At 40.9% G+C, this 26,507-nt stretch overlaps 1 protein-coding gene across 2 annotated transcripts in view; it reads right to left on the reverse strand.

The window, feature by feature from the left end:
* The window catches only part of fibcd1b (fibrinogen C domain containing 1b), a 128,057-nt gene that overhangs the window by 46,389 nt on the left and 55,161 nt on the right, over positions 1 to 26,507 (reverse strand). For both annotated transcript variants that reach the window (XM_086187198.1, XM_086187197.1), the window contains 2 exons: positions 20,109 to 20,268; positions 12,008 to 12,144 (listed from right to left, as the gene is read on the reverse strand). In XM_086187198.1, the coding sequence (XP_086043324.1) occupies positions 12,008 to 12,144; positions 20,109 to 20,268 (297 nt within the window). The remainder of the gene's footprint in view (positions 1 to 12,007; positions 12,145 to 20,108; positions 20,269 to 26,507) is intronic.

The raw sequence follows: 26,507 nt of genomic DNA on the forward strand, positions 1-26,507 counted from the left end.
AAGTTTGGTTTGTTTTGCACATGAAGGAGAACAACATCCAGAAATAATGCAATAATGACGGCCAAATGCAGGAACACTCACTGAGCTGACATGAAACAATGATCCAAATAAATGTGTATGTTGTCATTTATGGTCGCCACAGCACAATCTGACCTGTACTTTCTCTGTGTGGGTGAAGCTGATGAGCCATCCTTGTGTGTGTGTATGTGTGTGTGTGTGTGTGTGTGTGTGTGTGAGTGAGTGCACATAGGCATGCTGCACACAAAAATTGGTGTAACCTGCCTGTCATACTAAATGAATGGAAATGGCGAAAGGTGCCCGACGCATCAGTTTAAGATTCAAAAATACACAAGGACGTTTTTGCAGTGCGATGAGCTGGGAGCATCCTTCTCACGTTCTGGGATGGACCATCGTTTCACTTCCACTTTGTCACGATGAGGCAAGAAAGAAGAAACAACAAAAAACAAGACTAAAAAAAAAGACTGACATGTAAATGCGTGACGTGTAAATAAAATTACTCACAGACCGCATCCATCACACTAACAGGGCTTGCAATGGCCAATGGTGTTAACAACCCAAACCTTAAATCCTTAATGACCATCTCACCCAACACTTGCTAAAGGCCTGCTGCATTTGCATGATCACATTAACCTCCCTGTAATCTCTGCGGTAGATGAAGGCTACTTAACAAACCGCCTTAAGCTCTTCAGCAGGCTTTCTGTCACCTACTGGTTGCCCCTCAGCGTGCACACATGCACACACACACACACACACACACACACACACACACTGACTGCTGGACCAGAAAACAGGAAAGAATCAACACAAGCACTTCGAAGCTGATTCGAGGAGATTTACAGTCTGGCATGTGACTGGGTGGAAAATAGGAAGCGTGCCAACAGTTTGTTAGCTCCTGGCATGTACACACTGTGAGCACACTATGTTTTTATGTTTGGTGCTTTGGCAGCAGATGTCACTTGGTAGCGCCGCTCTACACTAACTAACTGAAGATAATTGGTAACAACTTCAGAGAATTAATACATCAGCCATGAGAGACAGAGGGAAATGAGGAGAAAAGCAATAAGAAAATTTATCGCGGAACGTAGAGAATATAAATTAATCAAGACAAAAGCAAAGGAAGACAAAAAAAAAATGCTACAAAGAAAAAAGGAGCTCCAAAGCTGCCACACACCTCCTTTTATAGATTTAAGATCTATCAAAACTGACGTGCAGAGGAATCGCGAACAATTTGATTACATTGTTAAGTATATTGATGATACGGTGACAAATTCAACACTGTCTGATGAAAGCACTCATAAATCCACAGCAGTCTGCAGAATTGCTATCTTCAAAGAGGACTGCAAACATCTGTTGGTGAATGTTTTATAATCCTATCAGAAAAACAGATGTGCTCTGAACACAGCAGCAGCAGCAAATGAGAACAGACGGAGAATCACAATTATCCCCAAACACTCTTTTTCTCTCACACTCATACATGTATTTAAGTGTTAAGATTATTCCCAGCTTTCTGCAGCAACAAGATTTGTGGCATAAGCAAGAAAGTTTTCCTCGTGGGGGTTTGATGATTAAGGGGAACAGGTTTAACTCGGGTGGAGGACAGGACAGGACAGGGACGATATCACACTGCATGCAGAGCATAAAAATATACTCATCACGCGAACGATATTCAATATGCTTTTAGGAGTTTTTAATCTGACATTTTGCTGTTGGTAATTTTTAGTGTCCAGCATCTTTCAGTTGTATGTGACAAACATTTTCTGAATTCCCCAATAAGTCATGCAAGAAGGAGGAAAAAAAATCCTGCAGTGAGTAATTAATGAAGAAATCACGATAATTGGATGAAGTTTCACTTGGAACTGTTTGATATCTATATACCAACTATAGCAGAAGGCTAATCCTGCCAAAAATTAGCGCATCTGGACCAAAGTGGTGGACTGACCGACTGCCAGAAGATGTTGCTTTTTTTAAGACATATACTGGTTTAGAAATATGGTAAGTGTCAGAGCAGAAATCCGATTTCTGACAATCTGCGTATAAAATGAGGATTAGGAGTAATCTGGCACATGAGCTAAAGTGTAAACACTAGATTTTCACTGATTTATTTGTTTATGTAAATGTAAGGAATTGCATTGCAAAAAAAACAAAGAGATATAAAACATGCAACATATACTGCATAGGATGTAAAGTCACTTGCCAATTTATCAAGTATACCGAGATAGAGAATGTATGTGACAACCCTCCCTACATGAGGATTATGTTCATTTTTTATTGAATATGTGGGAGGCAGTGGTAGATATGTTTTTAATAATCATTCGTTGGCTGTCATTCGCTGTGCTGTGGAACTGTACTGGTTTATACTGGGAGGTTTTCCTGATTTTGGCGCTAAGATAAACTGTTTCTCCATGCCAGATAATGAGAACACAAATAGATAATCTGAATCCTAGTCCAGGAGCAAAAAAAAAAAACCCCAAAACAAAAAAAAAAACAAACGAAAAATAACCTTTCACTAATCTTCGACCCAAATACACTAAAGTTGATGACTATTATGCTTTGAACAAAAGTTAGATTGCACCTGGAAGTTTTTGCTTCCATACAAAACATCTCTGGATAAGACACAACTGGAGAAACATCCGTCCTGGATTCTATTTTTTTTTTTTTCCAAACCAATAAACTAACAGTGATGAAATATTGAAGAGACTGTGAGTCAGATAGAAATACTGAAAAGCCTATATCGTACATCCCGAAACACTCAAAAGGCACTCCGAGCTTCTAAAGGAGTGGCACAACATGCTCACAATCGTACATTCAATCTGAAACTTTTACATTTCAGTTCTTAGCTGAATTGAATATTTGAGTGTGATTGCACTACATCTGATAAAAGCACCATTTGATAATGCAGAGCTACGCTGCACTTTGATATATCTACTCTCATTCATTAAATAATGAATACTGTGTTTATTTTTAGTCTGTTCCTTTTAACAAATAAAATAGTAATAATAAAAGACATTACGCTAAGCCAAGAGGCTGTGCTTCAATGGCATTTGAAATCTCTCTTCGCTCAAACAGGTATAGGCCGCATGCCCAGCGGATTACTTTATCTGAGCGAGGGTCTTGCGTGTATACATATTTTAGTGTTTGTGTGTGTGACTGAGTGTGTAAGCACATATAAAATCTCATTTACTGCATGCGAACACATATGCATATGCTTCCTTGATTATGTGTGGAGGCTACTGGGCACAGTCCAATATACTCATTCTGTAGACATAAGCAGAGTGTGGGAATTGTGTGTGTTTAGTATGTGTGTTTTGAGGGGCCTGGGGGTCTAATAACAACTGCCATTTTCTTTTATGTTCTATCTGCGATCATCCCGCCTACCTATGAGGTCGACCAGTCCCCAGGGCATCAGTTAGGGAGGTGGAAATATACCCATCAAGTAACTCTGACTATCATCCACATTAACCTGCTCTCTTTGGAACTGATTTTACTGTAAGTTTAAATATGAATTTTGGTGTAAGTCTGTGTGAGCGGTTCATTTGGAGTGTTGAACGGCCTCAGCAGTGAGTGACAGTAACGGCCCAGAGGAGAATGTTTCAGTCAATCATCATCTGCCCTGCTTAAAGTAAGCTACTGTTGTCACAGTTTCCATTTGAATAAATCGAATACCAGAAGTATTACAACTTATTAATGCTGGCAGTGAGAGTGGTGATGTCTACAGTTGCTTCTACAGTTGCGGGCTTCTCTGGTAAGGGAACCACATTCTTGGAGGAGTAGCGACCTCTTAAATGAAGGCGGTAACCAAAAAGCTCAGAAAGGGGTACGTCCGCCAATGCTCTCTATCAAGCTGTCCTGGTCTGGGGAGCACTGCAGACTACCACATGCTTCCTGCGTCACACGTGGAGAGTTTTTCCCTAATGGCAACGTAAGGGGACCAAGGGTCACACTGTTCCCTTCACCTGAACAGATGCCCCAACTGACCAGAGGAGGCGCTAGTGTCCAACTGAGTCAATGCGAATGCCAGAGGCAACGCAAAGGACCAAACCAGTGGCCATAACCACTGGAACGGTCAATAATTGACACAGTTCTGCAACAACAACGTGTCAACCTCTTGCTCTTGTGTAACTGTGGGGCATTATGCTATGTGCTATTGTCCTGGTCTGGTGTTTTATAACAGTTCTTTGCCACAGTTGACTGTAAAGACCAACTTTCCAAACAGAAAAAAAAGTGATTCAATTTAAAATAATGACCTTCAAACTTACGAAGATGTGAACCTACAGGTTTGGAGGCCAACTCAGGGTGTTTGATGTGGTAACACCATAAACCACTGAATAACGTTAACTTATGTTAACTTATGTCACCATGGCCAAGTGCGAGTGCCCTAAGAGGTTGTGTGCCACCCCCCCCCCCCACCCCCATTTTACAACATGAAACACTACATTATTCATTATTGTCTCTGTGTTTAATATAATGAGTTGCTCCCTGAAGCAAAATATGATTGACAAAGTTAATGAGTCTATAATAATCAGTCACAAACCTGTTAGACATCTCAATTGCTTCCCCTGTTTATTTTTAGTTTTGTCTGGCTTGTGAATATAAAAAGAACAGAAAATAGGCATATTGTTGTAAGTGTTCCGAGTCTTTATGCCCTGGAGGATGTTCTTCCCAGTGATGTCAGTGATGACAGCAGTCTGCCTTGTATCCACACAGCCAAGAATACATGGGTAGCATTGCTACACTCATCACTGTAGCTTTCTCTGTCTTATCCAGGCATACGACTACACCTCAGAGCTAGAAAACTAGAGCTTCAGCACATTTGTCTCTTCTTTCTCTGCCACATCCATTTTCTTTCTCTCTCTGAAACAGCCTGACAGGTACAATCCAGGGTCATTTTTCAAACTCCCAACCCCGGAGGAAACCGCTCTTCCTTGTTGCTTAAACAATTCTGAGAAAGCTATTGATTCTGCATACAGATATAGGCAATCCAGAGAAAATGGCCTGTTCTTTTAGAGCTAATTTTTCATCATAAATTTAGTAACAGTGGCGATTGTGGGTGGCTGTGGGACTGGTTGTGCTTTGCAGGAAGAGTTTATTTAACAATGGAAATATCTTATGCAATAGTTGATGGATTCTACGTGACATTTCCTAAGACTGCTAAGAACTCATGCAAATCTCGTTGGCCGGCGTTTACACCTACACACATCCCTACGTAGATATACAAATATAAGAGCATGTCTCTGGAGGTCATCACCAGCTAATGATGCTGAATCTCTGCTGAGTCTAGAGCTCCAGTTTCTTCCTGTCATCATTACTTAAGATGGTCACTATTCCAGAGAGTACGCAGAAAACTACCTCTACACTGCAAACACAATCGTACATTGACATTTTATCACAAGCCTCATCTGAATTAAGGCATGCCAGAGAATAGAAGAAATGAAATTGCTGTTCTTCTATCACATTTTTCATCTGTATGTCTCACTTTCTCTCCACATCTGATGTTTTCATCAGGCCCCTTCTCTTCTTTGTCTCCTCTTTTGAGTCCCATCTTCCCTCCCTCTTCTGAGTAACCTGCTCATCTCTCAGTCTGTCTGCAGCAGCCTTTTCAACACTGTGATGGTATGTCAAAGTATGCTAATGAGGTAGGAGCATATGGCTCATTCCTTATTTAAGCTCAGCCGTTAGATAGACAGTAAGCCACTCGACTCACCCAGCATCCTGTCTCCCAACCTGCCCCGGTTGGATCGCACCGCGTTGATCTGGTAATGAGGCTCAAGTGTTATAACAATCAGCTCAACACACCAGGCAAGATCAGTCACTGCTACATTATCACTTCAATCTGAGCAGGCATGTAAAGAAATGGAGGGAAGCAATGATATGTAAGTGTACTTGCAGGTATTTCTATACACACACTTTGGTGTATCACACACGCGCGCGCAAGCACACACACACACTGACACATACGCTTTCATCCACTGACAGGCTGGTATGTAGCTCTATTCAATCATGCTATGCTAAGCACTCTGTCACCCTGACAGTCTTGCTTTATTTGATGATAGGAGGCTATGACCTTGCCTATCTCCCAGTTAGTCACCAATTTACAACAAAAATACACATTCAATCCACTCAATTTACAACACAAATACACACTCAATTCTCTGTGATGCCAGTGGAGCTGAAGTTTATGTGCTCGATGTGAACAAGTGCAACATAAACGCTGCAGTGTCATAATCAGGAAAATACCTGCACCAGTTTAGCTTATGCATCTATTTTCATCAGTGTTATTGCATTCTGTTCCCATTTAGTTTCTATTACCTGTAAAAAATATAATGCCCCTATAAACCACACAATGAAGAGGAGTGAGAGACATGAGGACATTTGCAACCATTGTTCCTGTGATTAAATCAGATATTATTAGAGAGGCATCAAGGGCAGCATGGCCCAGAGGAAGCGTGGCTGTCTAGCAACCGAAGGGTCGCTGGTTCAATCCTCATTTCTCCAGTGACCATGTTCAAGTATCCTTGAGCAAGTTATTGAGCCCTTTATTACTCCTGATGGCCCTGCAACAGACTGGTGACCCATCCAGGTTGAACCACACCTCTCACCCAATGTCATCTGGGATAGGCTCCAGCCCTCCATGACCCTTAACGGATAAGCGGGACAGAAAATGGATGGATAGACGGATGGATGGAAAGACATCGGGACATTTATAGGTGTCATTCTGGTGACAAAATTAGATGTTTTTAGGGAGATTTTGCTACATCTACAGCTGTTATATGGACAAAACTGGACTGTGTCAGACAAAGTTTGGAGATTTGCAGCTGTTATTCATGCTACTGTAACAAGTAGTACCAACCATGGTACACAGGTGGCAGCAGTGAGACTGGTAAACATCAGGTGCCCTGTTACATTGGTGCCAGAAGTAAGGCAGCAGTCCCCCATAGTCAAGCTAGCTCTGACGCATGTGGGCATACTTCTAGGCAGGAGAGCATCTTTAACAAGAAGAATCCACCACTGTAGTCCACCCAAAAGCGGGTCTGACTATTTTTCTGCATGGTGTTTACAGTGGTCTGGTATAGAGTAGGACCCAAGGTAAGACTCAGGTCAGGGGCCTGGATGATACTCGAACTCATCCTTTACACTCCTCTCCACATGACACATTTGGTCAGTTTCTCTGTTTTTGGCAAGGCGTTAGCAGCTAAAAAGTGCACTTATCACTCTAGGAATATGCACCAAAAACATGATTCTTTCATGACAGTAGGTTTATTAGCATCAGGTACTGATCCTAATACTGGTGCGAACAGACCTGTACACATTCACGTGTATTTACAAGCAACGGTTTTTTTTTAAGCCACAGCTTTACAGTCGAAAGGTTTGTAAAACACTCGTTTTAAACATTTCCACACATTCACAGCACGATGCCTTAAAACTTCCATTCCAATAAGTTTTGTAAAATCCATCAAAAGACAGCATCACCCCTGGGGGCAGTGTTGCCAATTACACATTTGTGTTACTAGATTTAATGACTCTCAAGAGCCCTGTAGTGACTTTTTGTCAGTAAGCACCACACAGCATACAGTATGTAGGGACTTGAGCCACTTTCCACAGAAGTCCAGTGGTGCCCTGCAGCTCTCGCTGCATCTAGTCCGTTTGGTGAGAGGTAGAGACGGCGAGCAGCACATTCAGTCCGCGGGGCAGCTGAACTGCCTCATTATCCAGACAAGAGTTGGAAACAATAAGATATTCTGTCCCCTCGAACTTTCCCTCAGAGTGACCATTTTACATGTTAACAAAGCTGGCAGAGTTGTTATCTTTAAATTCTGTGTATGGTGATTTCATTAGACAAGGTCACAGTTCTATTTGTGGGTGCAGAGCAGCTGCTTGCTACTGTTTAACGTGTCTTATTGGGCTGTTGCTGTTGTTGTTTTTTTAAAGTCATTTCAATCCGAAGTGTAACTGTAAAAATATGTACATGAGAGCAGCTTGATTGGAAATTCATCCATCCATCTGTTTCCATTTTCTATACCAGGTCGCCAGTCCGTCGCAGGGCCATCAGGAGCAATGAGGATCGAACCAGCGACCCTTTAGTTGCTAGAAGGCCCATCTTCCTCTGAGCCATGCCGCCCCTATTGGAAATTCAATCATTTTAAATTATATATATTGTACCGGATAAGAGTGTAGGAGAGAAGAAACCAGATGTAGACACACAGCAGAATGCTAATACGATCCAGTGGTGTCCCAAATATGCTAATTAGTGCATGGCATGATTTAACCTCCTCTCAAGCAGGCTCTGGCCCTAAGCTGAAAGAGGTTGTCAGATTATAAAAAAGTAAATGTAGAAAATGTATTTATTCTCATAGGCCATGTGTGAGATCTTCCCTACAGTCTGAAGCATGACATGTCATTTCAATAACATGTTCATGTTAAAGATTTTACAGGTCAAAACTGGAATAATTTTGGACTCATTCCAAAATCCATGCTTGGATGCTCTCCTAAAATATGTCACGACCTGTGGAAGAGTTTTAATGGATTAGCGTAGCTGAAACTCTTAAAGTGTTACAGTACAAGATCTTAGATCTGTATTAAGAACTGTTCTGCTATCCCAGAGGAATGCTACACTTCAGAACAAACGGAAATAAATGGCTCTAAGCAGGAAGAGTGTGTCTGTATGTGTGTGTGTGAGAGCGAGAACGAGCACACAGTGAAGTACATCTAAACCACACTTCCAAATATAACTTCAAACAGCTCAGTGTCAATGTTTGTTCACCTCGCTGTCTCTCATTCCCAAAAGACACAGCTTCTTCCAGTACAGTCGCACTTAAACAACTGTTTACTTAAGCAAGGCCAGCCAACTGACAGATGTTTGATCAAGTAAATACCACATCAGTCTCGAAGAAACTGAAATATCTCCTTCCGTGTTACACTTATGGAAGACATAATCCTCACAAAGGATTATTAAACAGAGACAAGAATGAATAAAACCAAAAGTATTTTAAAAAATAATTTAAAAAAAAAGAGCAGGTGAGGTGAATTCCAAGTACTGTACTCAATGGAAGCAGGTTTTCTCAGGGCCTTTTCACATCTGAAGGGCTGCACCAAGGTCCCTACCGAAGTTCAGATGTTTGTTATGAAAAAATAAATTTGGTTAGTTTACATGTAAGTTGCACATTACAATTATGCAGGGGGGCAGCATGGCTCAGAGGTAGAGTGGCTGTCTGCTGAGTCAGCTATACAGGCACTGGTTCGATCCTCTCTTCCCCTAGTGACCATGTCCTGCTCCAGCATCACTGAGCAAGATACTGATTCTTAATTGTTGCTGATGGCCCTGTGACGGACTGGAAACTCGTCCAGGGTGAACCCCGCCTCTCACCCAATGTCAGCTGGGATAGGCGAATCCCTTAACAGATAAGCGCTATAAAAAAAATGGATGGATGGATTACAGTTATGCAAGTAAGTTAACGTGATATACTCAAATCCTGTCGTCTGCCTTGTGCTTGACCATTGGTTTGTGAATGGGCAGGTAGTTAATGCATGGATGGAATCTGGTGGGAAGAAAAAATAAAATACAGATTCACTTTGTTGCCACCATGATATTATTATTATTTTGGTATCACAACCAGCTACACCAGGTTAAGGTGCGATACTCGAGGGGAGCTCAAATTGTAAGCTCTCATTCTGGCACGCCTGCACCTTCACCAGGAAGAAAGGAGAAGACAGTAAGTAGAACTGTGAGCCCTGGGAACTATGAATTGCCCTGTGTATGAATGGTGCTATACAAATTTGCCTTGCCTTGCCTTGGGAACTACATTTCCCTCTGCTTCTCAGTAAATGATGTAAACCACCAGAACTTCCTGTAAATGGCCGGAATGTACTAACCATCCTAAAAATGGTTTCACCCTAGGAGCCAGTTTGATGCAGACCAAGACCTCATCTTTTTGGTTGAACCAAAGTCTGGACCAAACAAAGTAGATGTATAAGACCTTGTGATTTAGGGCCCCTTCACTCCGACCTCATTTTCTAGGTAGGAACAGGAGGCCATGGTGATTTACGTCATACTGGGAATTGACCGAGAGTAGAAGAAGAAGGAGAACAGGGGGGGCTCGTGCTATTGCCTCCTTTTCTGCAGGGGACGGTACAATTTACAAGCTCATTTATTTGGTGAATTTGAACTGGCCTCCAGTATCATACTTGAACCTGATGTTGCTCATTTTAATTCATCTAGCTGTATAACTCGCAGTTTATTTTATCTCATCTTTGCCAGGGTGTTAATTATTCTGCCAAAGTATCATCTCAGCACAGACAAATATATTAGATTTACATAATTTAGCTTGTTATGTAATGTGTTGTCACATCTATTGATATTGTGGCCCCAGTCCTACAAACAGACCCAGCATGATTCATGGTGTTTATTTCAGTGCTGTTGTGTCTCTCTGTGCTCTTTTATTGGCTTTCTTTGATCGTTTCCTCTTCTATTCATTATTATTCGTAGCTGTCTACCTGTTGGCATATTCACTTCAAATGTGACCAATTAATATTCGGTTTCCTTAAAAATAAAAAAAACAACACACACACACACACACACACACACACACACACACACACACACACAAACCCAACAAATAAAACAAGACATTAAAAAATAATGCCTGTTTTCAAACGGGTCCTCTTGAATCTTGTGCTTAAGATCCTCCAGCTCCTCTGTGATAAAACTTTGATGAGGCCTTTTCAAATTGATACATGAGATTCCTAAGGCAGTACAACTGTGATCACAGCAGGTGAACACAAAAACAGCATTGAAGCTGGTGTCAAGAAGGCTGACACTCACATGAGTGGATGGAACTGATGCTGCTGCTCCGGAGATTGTGTTGAGTATTTGTCAAGAGTGTAAATAAACCACCGCTGGCTTGTCATGTTGCTGTAATTAAGCAAGTAAATTTTACTCGTACATGAGCATCTATTTGGCCATATGGTTCACTTTTCTACTTTAAACATCACAGTTCTCCACTGAGTAACCCTACAATTTGACCTACTATTGCAAAACCAAATTGCTGCTGCCAGTGCAAATAAAATACAAGCGGTATTTGGTTTAATTTGGCTAATTTGGCTTCGTTCTTACTCTCACCTATTCTCATGAAATATGGGTCATGATCAAAAGAACAAAATCGCAGCAAGTGACCCAAATTTTGTTTTTCCTCAGGAGGGTGGTTGGCAGGGGATAAAGTGAGAGCCTCGGTCATCTGTGAGGAGTATAGCCACTGCTCCTTTGCTAGAAAGGAGCTAACTGAGGTGGTTGGGCACCTGGTCAGGATAGCACCTGAGTGCCTCCCCGGGGAGGGGGCCATGGAGCAGATCAAGGACCAAGAGCAGGGATTATCTCTGCAAGCTGGCCTGGTAACACCTCAGGATCCTCCATTCAGAGCTGGTAGATGTGGCAAGGAAAGGGAAGTTTGTGGTTCCCTGTTGGAACTGCTAACTCTGTGACTCTATAAAGGATGGATGGATGGATTTCTGTAGAGTAAAAGTGCTTCTATATTCAATCCCTTGTCAACCACTGGTACTTCTCCATCCATACATCCATTCATCCATTTTCTATACCGCTTATCTGTTAAGGGTATATCTTGCTCAAGGATACTTCAGCAATGGTCACTGGGGGAAGTGAGGATCCGCCCAACGATCCTGGGTTGCTAGACGGCCACTCTACCTCTGAGCCATGCCGCCCCTTAATGAAAGCACATTTGTAAAAACAGACTCGGCTACAAGGCCTTCAGATATTTTCTCCTCCACCCCTTTCATCTTGATTATAATCATTGTGAAAATGGAGTGAGTATATGGAGGCTTCTATTTAAGACAAACGCAGCTTAAGAGCTTCACGCATGAATCTGTGCAACACACATGACAATACACATAAAAGAACCATTGTGTGTGTGTGTGTGTGTGTGTGTGTGTGTGTGTGTGTGTGTGTGCACGCGCGCGTGTGTGTGTTCCTCTGACTCACCGTCCAGCCTCCTCCATCTGTGGTCATGTCACAGTAGACCTGGAAGCCTGCGGGGTGGTGAACAGGAAACACAGAATAGATGCCATCTTCCCTCTGACCACTGGCATACAGATCGCCACAGTCACGGGGACGTGAGCCTGGAGAAGAGAGGTGAAAGAAGGGACGACGTGAAATAAATGAGGTCTAATACTGCTGCGGGGAGAGATAGCACTCCGGGTGAATAGCAGTAATGAAGAGAAGATGAGGAAAACACAAGATAACACTTGTAAGATGTTAAAAGGCACACGAGTAAACATGAGGAAGCGGCTCCCTCTCTCTCCTGTCAAAATTAAACTCAATCATTTTACTGGATACATTTCCAGAGGATCTAGAAAAGCATAGAAATAGAAGCTGTTGAGAGAAAGAGAGAAATAATGATGAGACAGATTTTTTAGCGGGTGGTGATAGATGACAGTAAGACGGCAGTAACCATTGAAAAATGACAAAGGAGGAAATTCAAATAAATGAAGACGGAGAGGGTGGAAGAAGCAGATATATAGCACAGAAAGGTAGGTAGGAAAATAAAACAAGAAGGGTGAAGTACTGCTTAGCGGGGAGATACTGTATATACATGTAGATTTGAGTGATGGTACACTGGCAGAGTGAGAATATAACAGAGAGACTTCAGGAAGAGTTAGTGCAGAGTTGAAGAGACAGAGACAGGCAGCTTGTACGCCACAGCAGAGCAGAACAGTGGCACCCTTGTGTCACACAGAAACTGGTCTTACACAAGAGACACCAAAATCTATTCCCCAGGAAGCAGGAGAGGAACTCTGCAGATGAGGACAATGTCATAGATTATGCATGCCTGCTTTCACCGGGTCACCCACCGAATTTAAAAAAACGCCACAAGAGTTCTTGAAAAGGCCGTACAAGATTTTCTCCAGTCCCTACATGATATAAAGTGTTTGTTCTCCCCGAAGCTTTTCCGTTTCTCCATGTAAGCCTTAGCTAATAAGCTCAGACTTTCATCATCATCAAACATAAATGTTTCCCAGTTCTTCTTTTCATTAGAGGAAACTGTTGAGGCTCTATGAAGCACATTAAAAATATATATTTTGTTGAGAATTTTCGCTTTCAAAGTTGCTCAGTTTAATGATCCTGTATAGGTTAGAACATTTTCCTTCTGAGCAATAATCATCAGGATCGTAAATAGACAGGAGATTCATCGTCATGTCTCGTCTGTGAATTTCTTCACATTCAATTAGACCAGTTCATCTCAAGTCAGACAGACTTTAAGGACATTAGAAAGGGAGTGCATTAGCTGATCTGACTGACTTGATACGTCACAATCCGTTCAGTCGATCCACTCTCGTCCCCGACGGTTGGAGCTACTTGACAATCAGCTTTGGCAGAATGCCTTCTTTTAGGGAGCTTCAGTGTCACACAAGGAGCATTTCAGCCCCCACAGCAGTACAAAATAGCACATGAATCAGAAAAATACCTATTAACATAAGCACAAATTATTAAATTAGGGCACCTTAAACGCCATCGTTGCACATTGAATGCATAATTATTATAATATTAATAATAATGAAAATAATGGGAAACATAGGAAGAAAATTCACACATTTAAAACTAAGCTCTGATCATGGTTAAAGTTTTAATTATTGTTCTAGTTCTTAAGTATTTTGTGTGTTGTGCTTTTACTTTATGCACAGTATTATTCCTGTTTCAATGTATCTGGTGCCACTTTAAAATAAAGGATTCATGACTGGTTGTAAGTGTGTTACTATCCGCATCGTAAACACTTCAAACGCCATTAATTACTACAAGGGTTGCTAACTTGCCACATTTACAGAAATGTCCGTTAATGTGGGCAGTCCATGTAGCCTCAAACCATAAAACCAAATAAATAAATGTACAGCAATAAAGGAGGAGCTGACTGAATGCTAGTTATTAATATTGAGTTGCAACAGCGCTGCATAGGAGACACGACTGGCTGATGCCAGCGTGCATGGATGGCCGGCCTGAACTTACATTTACACTTGATTTCTCAAAAGGCAACGCCAACATGTTAGTACTACATATCCATAACTCTGAAGGGACAGAAATAGAAGTGGTCTGCCTTGCCAGAGTCAAGTCATACCAGAAAAATTCAATCCAGGAAGGTCAATTTAAATAATTGTTCATGACTTTGAAGGCCTATCTCAAGCCAAAACACTGGAAAGCATTTTAATATTTGATGAGACAGAGTTGCCGGGACAGAAAAATACGCTCTCCTGTGTCTTATAACAGCCTTCCGACTGTGTGGGTCCGATACCAGTAAACATTTCTGACACCTGAATTAACAATGACAGCACTATGTTTTGAATGCAGGAACATTTTAATGTCAAAGGTGTCCAAGATGTCATCATGATTAATTGCTTTGCTATTTGTTTATAGAAGAAATCTCGAACATTTTCAATTATGTTTGCATGAGTCACGTATGTTTGTGTTCCGTTGCGTGTGTTTAGTGTTGGATGAGACCTTGGGTGAAGATTCTATTCTGAATCTCAGTTATAGGGTGTGAAAATCTTCAGTCACATCAACTCTTCAAAGTAAGTCACTCCAACATCGCAGGCACTAAGCAGTAGGAGCTCATTTAAATGCAAGTGTTGTATTTGCAGCTAATGCAGCTCATTAATTAGCAGGCATGCTTCCCAGCGATGAATATTCTGTATGTCCTAATATGTACACAGTATGTGCTGTGTGCTTTGACTTTTGGTTTACACTCCAAACTGAATACAATAAGAGGAATAAAGACTTCAAACTATTATATGCTGACAGAGGTGGACTTCGGCTTGAAAATAAATTCAGCGGTAGAGCCGCTGTACAATACAGCATAACAACAAAGTTGAAGGCAGTCCATCGAGTGAAAAATAGGACTCCTGCAGTGATTTCATCCATCTCAGAATCCCTGCATGCAGTCAGAGCTGAGCTAGGCTTCAGTGCTGTCAGGTTTAGATTCTTATAACTTTGAAAATCTAATGTGTTCTTATGGGAATCCAATGGAAACAGTACAAAGATGAATACTTCAAATATGCAGAGGAACAGTGGGACAGACACGCAGTCAAATATATTCTTACTGTGCCCTGTAGTTAACCACGTATGACACACAAGTGGGCCATTAAATTAGTCATAATTCCATTGGGTAACTCATGGATGCATACATGAAAGGTGAAATGGCAAACTAATATCATACTTTATATTTATATTTTAGAAACTGCATTTTATCTGTACGCATATGCATCAGCATGTAATTAGACCCCTACACTTTCCTGATTTTACATGTAAATTGCCACCAGTTTCACACTGATCTCCTTTAATATCCACAGAAAAATGGAGTTCCATTCACTGACTTCTACATTGCGTGCGCTGCACGGTGTGACCCTGGTCTCCTCACGCTCATATTCACAGAGCTACTATTTAAGAGAGGAGAAAAAAGAGAGAAAAAATACGGATCAATAGCATCATTGGTAAGTAGCAAATAGGGCTAGGTTTGGAGAAAACACAGACCCAAATGGATGGCAAATGGACTGTGTTTATATCAGGCTTTTCTCTTTTGCACTTTACAGTTATTTTTTGCCACATTCACAAACACATAAAATACATACACACACGAACGCACACTGATGGCGGAGAACTTTGACACATTCTCTGTGGGAAGCGAGGATTGAACTGGCAACCCTACAGTTATTAAATGACCACTCTATCTCTGAGTCATACTGGCCCAACACTGTCACTTCAACTGTATTGATCCTCCATGAATGCTATTTTCCAACAGTGAAAGTTATCAAGAGGCAGTCATCGGTGACTAATGGTAAAATAAAGTTTTCTAAACTACAAATGAATCTTTTAACTTTCACCCATGGTGAGACAGTGTTTACTGAGGGATTTCTCCACCGTGACAGACACTTCCAGTTGAAACCACGCTGTCACGGACAAAAGAAATCTCGTGCCCAGAAAATTAAAGGTGGTTACAGACGATGGGTTGAGACTGTGAAATATAATACGACATTAGGAACGTGTATAAACTCACAGACTCATTTTCATACAGTGCCTTCGTACCTAAGCAGAACTCAAAGCACTTTACAATGCTGCCACACACAAACAGACACACACACACAGGCACACCTACTCATCAGGAGCAATTATGGCTTCAGTATCTTTCTCAAGAACACTTTGACACAGAACCGCTTGAATGCGAGACCACCACTCTACGTTTGAGCCATGGCACAAATAGAGATGATGCTTTCAAAACATCCGCGTGGTTTGTGATTAGCGCTGAGGTTTTCAGGTGTTGTAGGTGTTCTCTTGTCATGAAGGTGTCTCTGTGATGCGCTCAATTCAACAAAATCGCTGACTTGCTGCTTGGTTTTTAGTTTGTCCTGACTGGGGGCTGCTTTCTTAAGATGCTTTTAATATGTTGTCTACATGCATATGCACAAAATATGTATCTCAAATATGCTGGGTAGGGTTTTTTTTAAGGTTCAGTATGCAGTAAAAAAAAGAAAAAAAGAAGCTATTATCTTTGTTTCAAAGTGCTTTCAAAGAATCCTGTGCAAAAACCTTGAAGAGAAATCATGTGAAGGTTCTTCCATAGCGCTGAAATCTGCTGCTGCTCCTGCTGGGTCAGTTCAATTAGAAAGCTGAAGCCTTCGCGTCGCTTAAGGATGTTTATGCTTTAAGTAGGTCAGTGGGAAGCTCTCGCTGGATATTTGCATGTTACATATCATCAACTCAAGTCGCAAAGAATGATTCATCATTTATCAGTCAGATAAATTACCCCTTAAGCATTGTTGTAATTGCCAATGTCTTATGTCTGATGACAACATATATATACAGAATATACACACACATACATGTATACATATAAACATGTACACTTCTTCTTTCTTTTTTCACAGGTATTTATATGGAAGCTACATGTACGGTTACAGCTGCGGTGTGAACTAGTGCATTGCTGTCTGACTTCCTCATACAGTATAGAGCACAGGACAGTATAATGACATGTCAAAAATGAGCACAAGTTTGCTGTTGCTGTTTAAATAATCAAGGTCAAACCTTGAATTCTTGACAGATTCACCGATGCAGAACATTAAGAACTAAAAATTCATGATATGCATTTTTCTGGGTCTTATCCTTTATTGAAATAAACTGAGAAATCTCTCGCTCACCTTTATTCCCTTATATCTCTTTCAACAATGATAGAAAATTCAAGCCTCAAGCGGGAAATGGATCTCAGTCCTGCGTGTAGTATAAATGTCTCATAAAAAGGTCTAAATATTTTAAGAACCTAATAATTAATGCGCTTATTGTGGTTTTCATTTTTAGATTTAAACTCACCAAAAATTAATTGCTTTCATAACAGGCATGTGACTTCTTTTTCTCATTTAAAAAAGATATTGCAATGGGGAATTTGCTTATGCTGGAAAAAATATCAATAATGAGCTGAAACCCCCTGACAGATCACTGAGTGAACACCTGTTGCCGCAGGCTTTGTATAAAATAATGAGAACAGGAGCAGTCTTTTAACGGTTCTCCAACAACGCCACTCCGACGGCCACAGCACGGCTGACGCAACCATCCTTACAACCTTCAACATTCGTTGCTGAATAAGTTAGTACAAGCAGCTCCAACGTGACGCTGCCCTCTTTGACACAAAAACATGAACAAATTGTGTTTTTCATTGCATCAAGATTGTGATTGCGTTCTCTATACGTACAGAGAGGAAATGCTCACAACTTCCTTGCCAACAATATTTATTTGTTTACATTTTTGTCTTTTTTGCTGGTACCATTAATATAAAGTAAAGAGACAGCAAATTAAAACAAAGCTGGAGGACATTATAACACAAAAGGGTGATACATGTTTTGAATTGTGCAAAGATCTAGTAAATAATTTCTTGGTTGATTGATTTATAATTAATTACCTCCCCCAGTTCTGCTCTGTTGCAAGCAGCTGTTTACCGATTGCTTCAGATAATCTTATTAAAGCAGGAAAATGATGAGATGGTGTTCAGCACCATGGACAGAGACTCAAACAGAGGGAAAGTGCATAACCCAGAACAGATCAAAACCATCCAAAATGACCACTGAATAAATCAACACCTCTTTGATACGAGTCAGTAGCATTATAATCCTCATGAAGGAAATGACTCTTTGCAGGGTGGCGCTATTATACAGAACTAGGTAGCATTAGCTTGCTAATGGATGACCTGCTTAAAGAGGAAAAGAACTGACGGGATTTGACAGGAAGAACATCAACAACGGTTCATCTATGGAGTTCTGGAGTGGCCGTAAAGAGAGAAAAGCCATCTTGTGTCCATCTTGCCCCCCGAAAATCCTAGTCTCAATTCCTGGAGTCACGGGAACGCTGGAGTTTACTCGTGTCCTCTGAAAGGTTGTGTCCCAAAACTCTTTGAATGCTTTCATAGCAAAGGGTAGAAAAACAAAACTGCTGTGTCTCGTCTGAGTGTTCTCTATTCAGTCTGCACTCTGTCTCTAGAGGTCTGCCTCACGTAGTCAGCAGTGTCTGCTAAATCTTCAGGGTTTCCTTGTTTTGACAAAAACCTGTATCATCAGCTGGGCTTCAAACTGGATCACTTCACTTGTTTTGTTTGTTTTAATCGACATATTTGTTCTTTTCCCTCTGCTTTTCTTCCCAATTGTACATCTCCAGTTCTCCCAACCACGCTGTGCTGGTCACTGCTCCGCCTCCTCTGCTGCTCTGGTGCTGCTTCACGCGTCCCCATCACATGCAATGTTGTCTGAAGCATCTTTTCACCTGATAGCGAGGAGTTTTACCTTTGCGATGACCATGCTAAAAGGTTTTAGGAACCAATATCTGATGACATCTACTGAGCATTGCTCTTGCTATTGCTTCTGCCAAAGGTCGTCACTTAACATCCAATGCATCATGCACAGCCATGTTTCCCAGCCACTGGTCCACGGCCCATGTGTGGCGTGTGAGTGACCTTTACCAGGCCAAGGAAGTATTTCAAATTGAATTGAAATTGAATGATTTCATGTTTAGCCCATACAAAGTTTATCGAAAAAATATACTAAAATATCAAATTTAGTTCTATAAAACCCATCTCTGGTCTGCAAAGCTTACTGCTACCATGCAGCCGCAGTAATGAATAAGTTCCTGAAGTGAGGGAAGAATAGTATAGCATTACCATATCACTGCCACAAAGTCATTTGTGTGGATAAAATAAGTATTACATTAAATATAGCCTTGTCAGAGAGGTGACGATGCAGAGCCCAAAACCCTTGAGAGAGAAGGCGCTAAAACGTTCCAAACTTAAGTGGCGTCTTCAGACAATTCATGAACTTCAAATAGATTATTAGACTAGAAAGCTGATGAGCAGATTTGCTTAAATAATATGATATCTCTCTTTTTAAACAGACCCCAGGTGTTAATAGATAGGCCTTGAAGTAAAATAGGTGTAAGTAGAATAGGGTGGGAAACCCTGAATTTCACCTCCACAAGGAGAAAAGGTAAAATGGAAGTATTTCAAATATGTCTTTGTTACATTGAACTGACATGTCTAACACCTGCCTGCGCTGCATCTCAATAAACATCCATCACGTACAGTAATATGAACAGGCTCTGTGTCTCGGTACTCTGCTGGATACATGTGCAGCCTTCACGCTGTGTTCCTTGGCTACCTATGCAAGGCAAATCCAACAGGGGAATTCCACTGGATACACTGAGCCTGGTTAACAGCCTTCCAAAGGGATGATGCCTGAGGTCCTTTTCTGTCTCTCAGCAACACATCCCAGTTCACATGCAAGCCATGTCTGGCATAAGTAAAAATCTCAACCAAGGCCACTGGATAGGGTCGTGGATAAGCTGTAGCCCACAGAAACAGACTGAAATCACCAGGAGAGGTCATCCTGAATGAATATGTAGGGAGACGGAAGCCGGACGTACCACAATGAAATACATTTTTCAAAGGCTAACAATACAAAAGAAAACAAAAGGTCAAATGTATAGATACCCACAAATGATCGAATTAAACAGGGACTCACAAATGAAATATGCCTGGAATGGAGCCATGCTTCATTTCTCTTACCATTGGAGCAGCCCTTGAAACGAGCGCCTCTGACTGGCGCCCTCTGCAAGTCTGCCTTGACACGTGCCTTCAGGCCAACGTTCTCTTTTTGCATGGCGTTGAGAGCATCGCTCACCGAGTTCACTACCTTCACCATGTTGATCTGGCTGTCTGACAGCAGCTGTAACACACACAATCAGAGAGAAGAATGAACATTTATGAACATCCCAAATACACATCACCACTTTATTTTTTCTTTTTTTTCTTTTTTGAGCGACTACACCGGGTCAAGAGTGAATTAAATGCAGGGAAGTATGTCTTGTGGTCTACAAATTATGAAGAAAAAAAACAAAACTGAATGAAAACATTATTTCTCACAACCATTTATCTATTTATTTTACTTTATGGCCACTCCAGGCCTCTGTAGCCTCTTGTTCGATGTCTTTTGAAAATGACCTTTAAGACATGTACAAGTTCATCAAAACTTTCATTATGTTAGAAAAAAAAATTGTCATTTTGGCTGCTGTCAACATTACATGTATTCATGATCTTATATACTCCTTAATACAGTCACTAATATTCTTTTGGTCTCACATTTAACCATATTTGATTCACACACATGGAAAATAAAAACAGAATTTTATCCAAATTCAGATCAAAGTATCATCATTGGCAAATCTGAAACTTGTATATTGTACCATGGTGATGCTAAACGCATTTCATGAAGAGAATTTGGTTTCATTTTATTTTATGTCCTTTTTTACAAATGAATGGACAATGATTCCCTTTAGAGGAGTGAGGGATGCTCTATAATCAATCCCTATATAATTTTACACATTTATTCATATCTTTGTTATAAAACACTTGTGTATTCCATCCATCCATCCATCCATCTTCGTCCACTTATCCTAAGCAGAGAGACCCAGCCTTCCATCTCCACGGCTACTTCATCCAGCTCTTCATGCGGGACCCCAAGGTGTTCCCAGGCCAGCTGAGAGACATAGTCTCTCCAACGCGTCCTGGGTCCTCCCCAAGGCCTCCTACAGTTTAGACGTGCCCTGAACACCTCCTCAGGAAGGCATCTGGAAGGCATCTTGACCAGATGCAAGAGCCACCTCATCTGACTCCTCTCGATGTAAAGGAGCAGCGGCTCGAAGCCGAGCTCCTCCCGGATGGCGGAGCTTCTCACACAGTCTCTAAGAAAGAGCCAAGCCACGCTTGTGTATTATGAATTGTGATTTGTCAGCATTGTCCCTCGTTCCATTATATCTCACTTTATTATGTTTCTTTTGAGGTATAAAATGGGGTTCAAATACAGGTGGCAGTGTGACTAACATTGACAGGTAAAGAAATGCTGCACGACGCAGAGGTGCCCTCCGTGACGACAGCTCCATCACTTTGATGAGCTTTTATTTCCTTGTTAAAGAATCTGGGTCATTACATTACATGCTCTTTACTTGTCTGAGTTTTTTTTCTAGAAAGTTTCCTTTTGAGTTTATGTGTATGTGACTTCATATTTTATACGCATTTGATGAATATGTGGAGCAACATGAAACTCAGCAGTGGAGTTGATGCTCTCCCGTCAGAAGAAGTTGAATATGCTTTTTATGCTTCTTTGAGATGCTCTCTAGATCTTCTACATTGTGCCATATACAGTACAGATTCTTTATTCATGCCAGCTAGTATTCCGTGTCTTGTGAGTCCTTGCACAACAATCTCTGTAAAGTATGAAGAGACTAAATTCTACTCCTTTATTAAACAATGCATGTTTGCTTGTCTTGTATTAATTCAGTATTCATTATTTGCAGTTTTTTCTTCAGTTGGCTATTCAGAAATCAGAGCATCATTGAACACATTCGTAAGGACAGTTGGAACTTCATGACCATGTGAGGATAATGTGAGTGGGAAGAGAAAAAAAAAAAAGGTAATGGTTATTGTTTATTGACCAAATTGTGCCTGAAAGCTTTGATATCCATTAAAAATGGCATCAACATTTCACATCCAGTTTGCATTTAATGGGCTGAAACATACTGCATATAACCAAAGGTCTCATATCGTCCTTTAGGGACCTTTACAGACACACAGGTGCAAATACTGCTCTATGTAACAAAGACACCACATGGTACCCTATCCCATAATGCATCCCGGTGAATGCTGTGAAACACAAAGGGCCCTGTGGGAAGGCCGGTGATGAATGTGTGTGCTCGGACTACCAGTGAGCAGGACAACCTCTCAGATCCGCCATGGTCACTTCCATACCTGCAGCCATATGTGCTGTCCATTGCAGAAAGGTCATTCTGAGACATTGGCCTAGTTGGCTGGCGCCCATCGAGCCAGGTGTTGGGCCAGGTATATTGCACTTCTGCAGTTTTGAGGGATTTTCCTGCCCTTCCTTCCAGTCACACATGTTCAATCACTTCCTTCATGTTCCCTCTCATACACACATTCATGCATACACAGGCGTGCAGGGCTCTGTCACATATATAGGGGAGTCTTCTATCAAATGTATGCCTGTGCAGCGATATTCTGCCGTTAAAACTGTATTAGACAGAAACCCCAGTGGCCTTTCCCTGGCCTCAATAACTATGCAACACACCTCTGAGGCACAGCAAGCTACACTACAATCATATTACATGGGCACTGGGGCTTTACCCCCCCCCCCCCCACACACACACACACACACACACACACAAAGTCACAAACAACAACATCACATTTATGAATCATAGAACAACTTGCAAATACAAACACACATACACACACACGCACACACACACACACACACACACGCACACACACACACACACACACACACACACACACACTATACAGAAGTGATCCATTATGTACATCTGTTGAGCTGGATATAGTAAAGAAAACAAGGATTTCTGCTCTGTGAAAATGTTGTTGTTCAGGAGGAGGTATTGTTTTAGCATGTGGAGGCTTAAGTATAGTTTTTCTTGCTTTTTAAAGCTCCTGTGTGATTTAGAACATTATTACCGTCGCAGAAAACAGGCCATTTTCTAAGGATATAGTGGCGTAATAGTGTCCTGAACAGAGAATCAAGTCATAATCCATCTATAACCTGTTCATTGCAACTTGAGCCTCTGTGTTTTTGTTCATGATGGCCAGTCTGGCTGCATCAGTGTGAGTGAGACTCTCTCTGTGAAGGGGATACAGAAGCTTACAGTCCAAACATTACCAAAATACTCTCTTGAAACCATCAAACACTGGCTGCAGATTTTGATAGATGATGAGGTGGCCAACATCAGCAGGATATCTTGAAAGATAATTGCAAATTTGCCTTACTGGGTTTTTTTTTTAATTTGAATTACTTCTGCAACAGCAGTCCCCACTCAGCAGTTGTGTCCATACTTTAAAATTTACTGAATCCTATCAAACGTTATCCATGTTCTCAACATGGTCGGTTCTCTTGTTTTTGCTCACTGTATTGAATTGTTGATATTTACATCATCTTCGTTATCATATATGTCATGCTTTTTGTGTGTTGATTGATTGTCCCTGGTCGATGACATTTGGTGGATGAATAATGGTGAGAGGATACGAATTCAACATTTGATGGATTTAAGTCACTCGACAGAAAAAAAACAAAAAAACAAAAACCACGCAGCCACTCTGTTTTCTCACCCTGGCCCAATGGCTTTCAAAATCTCGTAATTTACAAGCCAAAATAACAACCACGCATCTCCTGAAATGTTCCCTTTCTGGATCCAGGAATGGAGGCATTTTTATTCCACTGCATCTCAGCCACACATACTGGAGGTTTGACACAAGAACAGTTGTGTACTTTTACAAGTCTACTTCTAAAGAATGTATCCTCAAAGGTAAATGTGTTCCCAAGTACAATACTGGTCTTCAAAAAGGCCAGAAGGGCACCTTTTGATGAACATAAAGGGTACAAAGTGAACTGTCAAAGGCCCCCCGCCCCCCCAGCGACAAGCATTTCTGTACACACTGATTCCTCCACAAGTGTGTTGAGGCCGGTTTCTCTGAGGTGTTGATAGCAGCAATGAAAGTGCATTAGAAGTCATTAGAAGGTTTGATTCAGTGATTTGATTAATGAGATGATTTAATGGGTGAATTTATCTCAGGACTTGTATTCTGTGTCTAAGTCCTGTGTTGCTTTGACATGCCTTGACTTTACACTGCATGGTTGTGTGTTGAAGCGGAGTGCCTTCCGTCTTAATGATAAGTCCTGACTAGTACATCAATTAGGATCATTATATAATTAGCTCTCAGTAGATAGCCACTCCAAAGGCTCACAAACAGTTCCATTACTGTTCTTAAAGAAGAATTTCAACACTGGAAAGTTTGTCTTTCAAACAATCCTGTTGACAGTGCAAATACTTAGCGAAGTGGTACGACGTGCATGGATGCCAATACATTTGGCACATTTTCCCCCTTCAGAAAAGCCCTTTCCTGCAATTTTCTTCCTTTTTTTTTTTTTTTTTTAGATTTAACTGTGTACTTTGAAACAAAGATATAGTATGTCATGATTGGCTAAACATAATATAAGCTGAACTTAACTCTAATCATTTCTGCCAAAGTTGTATTTGATAAATCCATCGTCATCTTCCGCTTATTCCTACACATTAAGGGTCGCGGGGGGGCTGGAGCCTATCCCAGCGTCAACGGGCGAGAGGCGGGGTTCACCCTGGACAGGTCGCCAGTCCATCGCAGGGCCAACATACAGAGACGAACAACCATTCACACTCACATTCATACCTACGGTCAATTTAGAGTATCAATCAGCCTCGTCCCCAATTGCATGTTTTTGGATGGTGGGAAGAAGCCGGAGTACCAGAGAGAACCCACGCAGGCACAGGGAAGACTCCACACAGAAAGATCCCGTGCCCAAGCGGGGACTCGAACCCGGAACCTTCTTGCTGTGAGGCCACAGTGCTAACCACTGCACCACCGTGCAGCCCTATTTGTTAAATATGTTATATTAAATATTTTTAACATCATTTAGATTTTTTTAAACAGGGTGAGAAGTATGGCATCTGCCTGGTTTTATGAAAGTGACAAAGGTAACAGTATTGTATTATATTCCTGTTCGGTAAAAATGTACAAAAGCCCTGGGATTGTTGTCTTCCGAGGCCAATTCCAGTCTCCGTGGAGTTAAACATTGTATACTAACTACACAGGAATGATGCAGCTGGCTGGCAAAGTTTCATTCTCAATCAGAGTCTTGCATTTTGTAAGGGACAAAGTCATAAGTAATTGGGCAACTCATACTGCATCTTCTGCTGAAAATAAATGAGTGTTGTTGTTTTGTTACACACGTCAGGCATTTTTATGTCTGTATTTCTAAATGTTGTTTTTTTTGTTTTGTTTGTTGTTATTTTGTGTCATGTGCTTTGCTTGTGATCAAGGTGATGTGATTAAGTTATTTCGTTGGCTGACAAAACCAGGTGTGCCTTTGTTGTAGTGACTCAAATGTTCCGGAAAATAGAGTCAGGTTCCCCGTTGGGAGGGCGAAAAAAAAAAAAAAATCAGAGAAGAGTTACAAGGTTGGCGCTGACTGAAAATTAAAAAAAAAGAAAGAAAGAAAGAAAGAAAGAAAAAACAGTCACCCTTTGCCAAACATCTTCAGGCAGTGACTGTTCAATAAACCCTAGCCTGGAGGAGAAACGAGAGGGTCCAACAACATTATCATCTCTCTCTCTTTCCTTTTGACAAGTGTTCATCTATTCAAGTTGAGCATGATTATTGACGCAAACAACAACAACAACAACAACAACAACAAGCACATTTCTATTCAATGGGTCACTTTTAAATTCACGCTGAATGTGAAGCTCAGGGACAAGGACGAGCATTTTCTGTCAAGGTTAGTTTGAGTGTTTTATTTATATATTTATTTTCATTATTTCTGTTTTTTTTTGTTTTTTTTTAATCCTTCATTAAGTGAGCACGGAACTGTAGGATTATCAAGGTTGGGATTACATGCCTATTTTTCAGAATCTATTCTCTCATTGCGAATGGTAAAAGAAGGATTCCATTCATGACTTTATTTATTTATTTACTGTTCCATGGAAATAGCTATTAAAGTTAGTTATAATAGAACCTGAGAGGGGCCAAAACCCTGCCTGCCGTGGTTGATTTCCCTATTGTGCTGCAATATATTCATCTTTTGATACCACTCACAACTTGATCAATCCTTCTTCAACTGTATTTTAATTAGTTTGGAGTAAAAAGAAATAACAATATTGATAAAAAAAATTTAAAAAACTTAAGTGGTTTTCTGTCATTTCTACGACCATTGTAGGTTCAAGCTATGGAATTTGAAAATTTGGAATTTCAAACAAACTAAAACACTACAATCTAGATTTTATTGTGTGGCCTTCTCTTGAGTTTATGTTCTCATTGTTGCTCTACCTGTTGTCCTCCTGTTTTATT

Source organism: Aulostomus chinensis, chromosome 19 (assembly GCF_037954235.1).
Source record: "Aulostomus chinensis isolate RoL2024-O1b breed Wild chromosome 19, RoL_Achi_v1.0, whole genome shotgun sequence".
NCBI lineage: Eukaryota > Metazoa > Chordata > Actinopteri > Syngnathiformes > Aulostomidae > Aulostomus > Aulostomus chinensis.